Genomic DNA, 6000 nt, shown 5'->3' with positions numbered 1-6000 from the left:
ATTTGCCAGAAGCAGTGTTGGTTCGCTGTGCTTTTAGATAATTAGAGATTGTGAGTGCTGAGTTTCCCCCTCTCCTTCCACTGTGGGTTCTATAGTTAGCTGTTGCAATAAGCTTATTTGTGTTAATTAGCTGGATGTACCTCAACAGCTAGCATCATCTGGGGAGTCTTCAGTCTGAGAAGTACATGTCTTTCCCTCTTTGATTGTCGTGGATCCTGATTGGTATAAGATGCTTCCCACCCACATTTTTCTAATCTGGGCAGCAGTGGCAACCGAGACTCATTTGGTGACCCAGATTTTTCCTTTTTTTTTCATTGCCATGAAATTTTACTTAGGTATGGAATTAGATACAGTGCTTGAGAAGCTTTTTTTTGTTTGCTTGTTAGAATGCAGAAATCTCGAATTTTACAAGGCAGGCTAAAGAGCTCTTTGATGCAGATTTGATAAGAACCTGGACTCTCTTATGGTGGAATAGATGCCTAGGTCAGATTATGGCCAAAGGCACTCTAGATCAGGAGTGGTCTAAGGTCAGTCTTTCATAGTCTTTAAAAACAAAACAAAAACAAAACTTGAAACCCACTAACAGTCCAGTAATATATGTGTTCAGTCTAGGGAGCAAGAGTGCATCCTCAGGCACTCTTAAGTGACCCCAACTTTGCACTCTTGCTTAAGTATGGTCTTGCTGGATCATATCAGTGCTTCCGTGTATCAGGAAGTGTTTAATGTTTGATGTTTTAATATGTTCTGATATATGCTGTGAGCCGCCCAGAGTGGATGGGGAAACCAAGCCAGATGGGCGGGGTTTAAATAATAGAATTATTATTATTATTATTATTATTATTATTATTATTATTATTATTAGCAGGACCTAATCCAGCAGCCCAGGAATCCCAGCAACCAGCAGGAGCTAGGCAGTTCAGTGCCTAGAAACTCCACAGTGGATAATGGTATTTTTTGCACATACATTATTATTTTTCATAATTCTTCTTTGGCTAGACATGAAGAGGAGCAAAGATGCATGCAGGTCACTGAAGTTGAGTCCTCTGACCTTTGGAATTCCTGCTATATCTCCTGCTGCTCAGATTTTGCCAGGAATTGCCTGCATACTTTCAAGCCATAGTGCTTTAATAGGCACCAAATAAATGTAATATATAAATAAAGGACTTTTATGATGAATGTCTTTTGCAGTCATAAGGGCCAGGGACATTCTTCTAAAAAAATACTTGGGCAGTATCCCAGGCATAGCATATGAAAACAGGCAAAGGGGCAACTAGGTCAATGCCAGTTCTGTTTCTCCACTTACCGGTAGTAGGGGATTCCTATTGATTCACCAGAATAGAGCACCTGAAGCAAGTGCTTTGTGTCAAAGTAGTTTGACTCTGTTCTTGAAGGTGCCATCAGTATGCTGATGATACTGAGCTGTATTTCTCCATAACATCTGAAGCACGATTGGAATGGCCATGCAGGCCCCAAACCAGTTCCTGGAGGCAGTAGCGAGATGGATGAGGAAAAATGAGCTGCACTTGAATCCTGGCAAGATAGAGGAATCCTGGCAAGATAGAGGAATCCTGGCAAGATAGAGGCCAATAGTTCCCATATTTGATAAATTCATCAACTGCCCATGCTGGATAGAATTGCATTTGGATCCAGGGGTGCTTCTGGATCTAATAGGTTTTCCTGCTGCATTTTTAAACCCTCTGCAATCACAACTTTATGCGCAGCAGCTTTATGCGCTTGGCTGAAATTGTTTTTTTAAGGGCAGGGTTGGGAGAGAGGGAGAAAAACAAAAGGATTTTTTAAAAAATATATATATATTTTTGCTAAGGCTGAGAAGGTGCTCTGATGGCAGTTGACCCTTGGCTTTCACTGAGAACTGGACCTACCAGCCAGGCTTCCCCAGCAGATCTCGAGTTTTGAGCTGATATGGGGGAGGTGTTCTGGTAGGGAACCAGGTCCCAAACAGTTTAGGACTTCACATGCAAGAGCGAGAAGCTTGAATCTGGCTCTGCAGCAAATAGACAGCCAATGCAAATATTTAAGAGGTGATGTTATGTGATCTCTTGATGTCAAACGCAGCCAAAACTCAGCAGCTGTGTTTTGCAGTAGGTGTGACTGTGAACAGCTTTGAAAGGTAGCCCCACATAGAGCGCATTGCGATGGGCAGCTACTACTAGAGCATGAGTCCCTGGCCAGGCTATCCCTATCCTTGAATGGCTTTAGCTGTCTAACTAGGCACTGCTGTAAATAGGCACAAGTGGCAAGGAAGAACCTAGGAGTATCCCTAGGCTAGGAACTTGATACTTAGTGAGGAGTGCAACCTGATCTAAAACAGGTCATTTGCCTGGGTGGCGCTGTGGGTTAAACCACAGAGCCTAGGGCTTGACGATCAGAAGGTCAGCGGTTCAAATCCCTGTGACGGGGTGAGCTCCCGTTGCTCGGTCCCAGCTCCTGTCAACCTAGCAGTTCGAAAGCACGTCCAAGTGGAAGTAGATAAATAGGTACAGTCCCAGCGGGAAGGTAAACATCATTTCCGTGCACTGCTCCGGTTCGCCAGAAGCAGCTTAGTCATGCTGGCCACATGACCCGGAAGCTGTACGTCGGCTCCCTTGACCTATAGATGGAGATGAGCTTCGCAACCCCAGAGTCGTCCGTGACTGGACCTAATGGTCAGGGGTCCCTTTACCTTTACCTTTTACGGTAGATACAGGAGCTGCCAGTCTACAGCACAATGCTTTAGTTTTGTGGGAGTGCAGTTTCAGTTTAATTGGCCCTCATTCAGCTCACTGCTACCTCCAGACCAGGGGTCAGCAACCTTTTTCAGCCGTGAGCCGGTCCACCATCCCTCAGACCCTTGTGGGGGGCCGGATTATATTTTGAAGGAAAAAAACGGACGAATTCCTATGCCCCACAAATAACCCAGAGATGCATTTTTATCACTTCACTGAGGAGACTTTTACTTTCACTTTCTACCGGTATGTCTCCCTCTATGACTCAGCTTGCAGCACGCACAGAACAACCGTAACCTGACAGGGGGTCTTATTAACTGCTCCACGTCGGTACGCTGCATAGCCACGCCTATCCAGGGCCGTCTTAAGGGCGCTGCCAGCGGGGCTGGACCTGTTGCCAGGAGGCGCCGTGTCCAGCCTCGCCTCTTCCTTGGCGCCCTCCAGAACTGTGCCTATCACTATGGCTTATTTTCGGGGTATGGCTTATATTGCGCAAATGCTTAGAAATCCTGCTACGGCTTATTTTATATGTCTTATTTTTGGGGAAACACGGTATGTACCTCCAGATGGTGGAGATGTCAGACACCATCCTGTGGCTGATAGCCAGGTGCAAAATGCCTGGCTAATTTTGGACATTTTGTACACTGGTCAGCAAATGTTGACCTGGCTTACTTTTGTTGTTTAGTTGTTTAGTCGTTTCCACCTCTTCGTGACCCCATGGACCAGAGCACGCCAGGCACTCCTGTCTTCTACTGCCTCCCGCAGTTTGGCCAAACTCATGTTGGTAGCTTCGAGAACACTGTCCAACCATCTCGTCCTCTGTCATCCCCTTCTCCTTGTGTCCTGGCTTATTAGTGAGCCTCTAATTGTGTTTGCTACCAACCTCTACTGGTTCAGGATCTCCCCCCCACCACCAAAAAAAATTCCAGTACAGTTTGGAGAAAGCAAGAATTTCAGGGAAGAGATGTGAGCTTATTGGGCATTTTTTCCTAGAAGCTCTTTCCTCAGGTGAACTAAGGGAAATGGTGGATGCCTGGGTTCAAGGAGAGGAACTTTTACACCTTGCCAAGGGTGCCAAACCTATCCACATATGTGGTGCCTGTTGATGTAGAAAGCAGACAAGGAAATTTTTCTCTATCTTAACTAGGTGGATAAAGAACTTGCTGTTTCAGGCACCTTTGTGGGATGGGATGGGGTTGGCTGTTTCCAGTGTCTTTTAAGAGGTGCTTTTTCAGGGGGAAAGTTTTGTTTGACTCGCATTTGACTTTACCATTTTTTTTTTCACTCTTGTGGAGGCAGATCAAAAGTAAGCATTTACTCTCCCTTAGTAGGACTACCCTCCTAGCCTCTTTACAGGATGTACAGGGAAATTATAGTTTACAATGCTTAATTTTCTTGGACTACAGAGGCAGGGAGCCTTCCATATTAAGTACTTAACAGTAAATAGTTTTGCATGCTGCTGCCTTTTATTTTTATGCAAACTGATTGAGGCATTGCTTGGGGCTAGACTAGGTTGTGGGGAATGCCATCATCCCACAACCCACTGCTGCCCTCTGCTGATATTTCAAGTCAACAGTGTATATAATCCTGTAGCTTTTATGTTTGCCAGTAGAATGATTTTGCTGAAATTAATTATGGCAGCTCCTTCTATAAGGTGTTTCCTCGTGTAAAGTTACTCTTAACAAAAATCTTGGCTAACATGCCAAGGTAGATGTGGCACTGACTTGGAAATCTAAAGCAAATGAAACAGTTCTTTCAGCTTGGTTGATGGTTTTTAAAATTCTGAGTGCTCTTCTGCTGCCTCTGGTGTACAGAGCAAAATTGATACCAATCAGACTCTGTGATGCTCCATAATTAGTATGCTCCACAAGTTAAAAAAACTACCAATGTTCCCTCTTTCTTAGCAGTGCATTGTAGTAGCTGTTAATGCATATTTTCAAAGACAGCCTGCTCCACAGATGAAGCTGAATTATTGTAATACTGAGATGACCCCAGAAGGCAGGCCCCCCACCATTTCCTTCCTAGCAGTAAGACACCAGCAGCAACTCCTATTCACTGAGAGGCTCTTGTTGAGGAGCAGTTGCATTACCTTGCTTCATGGGTGAGCAGGCCCTGGACCATGCTATGAACACAGACCCTCCAAGTGTCCCTATTTTCCAGGGACATCCCTGATTTAGAGAACTCATCCCAGTTTCTGATTTGAACCCAGAGTGTCCCACTTTTACTTAGGATGTTCCTATTTTCATTGTTGACTTCTTGGACTGCTAAAAATAAATAAATAAAACAAGCTCCCAATTGGATGCATAAAGCTAAAAAGAAAGAAAGAAAGAAATGAATCAACGGGGTGCATGGTGGTCCATTTAACTTTTATTTTTATCCTCTCTCACTTTCTTTGCTGTATAGGGGCTAAAAACTCACCAGCATGATGGGGTCTGAAAACCCAAGTCCACAGAATCCCAGCTGTAAAATCATGACGTTCCGTCCAACACTAGAAGAATTCCAGGACTTTGGAAAATATATTGCTTATATTGAATCCCAGGGAGCTCACAGAGCTGGACTTGCTAAGGTGAGTTTGGTCTCAGTGGTCCAGGAAGTGGTCCCAGCTGATCTGCCTATGCTCTGTGACAGTAAAGGGTTTAATTGGTAGGAGCTTGATTTTAATTGGGATTAAAGTAAAGGTCAAGGATTGCCAACCTTTTGGTCCTTCACTTGTGAAATTCTGGGAATGTTGTGCATACCAGTCACAATGAGACATGAGAATTCACAAAATGGCTGCCACATCTAAACGAGGGCGGGGGTAACAAAACCACAAAATAGTGCAAGTGTGGAAGTTTTTTAAAGAAATTATTTCTTTTCACATTTCCACTACTTTGTTTGAAATATGTGTTTAAATAGCGAAAGATGTTTCAGGAACCTCCTGGAACAAATCGCAAAATCCCACTTAGCTCTTGATTCAGGACCTCCTGCCCAACCTTCCGAAGAGAAAGATGTGTAAATGACACGAAGTGGAATTTTGGTGTGTAAAGAGCAGGAAACCACAATAGAAAAAGCCAAGAGCCACCTGAAAGCAAAGCACACCCCTATCTTCCTCCAAATTAACAGTTGACCAGGGAAGTTCAAACTCCCACTTAACCACAGTGTGCACAGGGACCCTGCTTGAATCTCTTCATCAGTGTAGCACCAACATGATATGTGGGGATAACCAACATCTGGGACAGCCAGTAATTCCCGGAGTGCCTGCTTCCACTGGCTGTGAATGGGTCCGCTGGTTATG

The 6000-nt window shown here is 44.3% G+C and overlaps 1 protein-coding gene across 3 annotated transcripts in view; it reads left to right on the top strand.

Moving 5' to 3' along the window:
* Positions 1-5108: 5108 nt before the first annotated feature.
* KDM4B (lysine demethylase 4B) overlaps positions 5109-6000 on the top strand; it is a 147036-nt gene continuing 146144 nt past the window's right edge. For all 3 annotated transcript variants that reach the window (XR_004425788.1, XM_033136950.1, XM_033136951.1), the window contains exon 1: positions 5109-5292. Coding sequence is in view for 2 of the 3 variants with exons in the window: in XM_033136950.1 (XP_032992841.1) it covers positions 5149-5292 (144 nt within the window). In the remaining variant the exon portion in view is untranslated. The remainder of the gene's footprint in view (positions 5293-6000) is intronic.

Source organism: Lacerta agilis, chromosome 18 (genome assembly GCF_009819535.1).
Source record: "Lacerta agilis isolate rLacAgi1 chromosome 18, rLacAgi1.pri, whole genome shotgun sequence".
Taxonomy (NCBI): domain Eukaryota; kingdom Metazoa; phylum Chordata; class Lepidosauria; order Squamata; family Lacertidae; genus Lacerta; species Lacerta agilis.
Note: the sequence above shows the minus strand (reverse complement) of the source record. Positions and strands in the feature narration are given on the sequence as shown.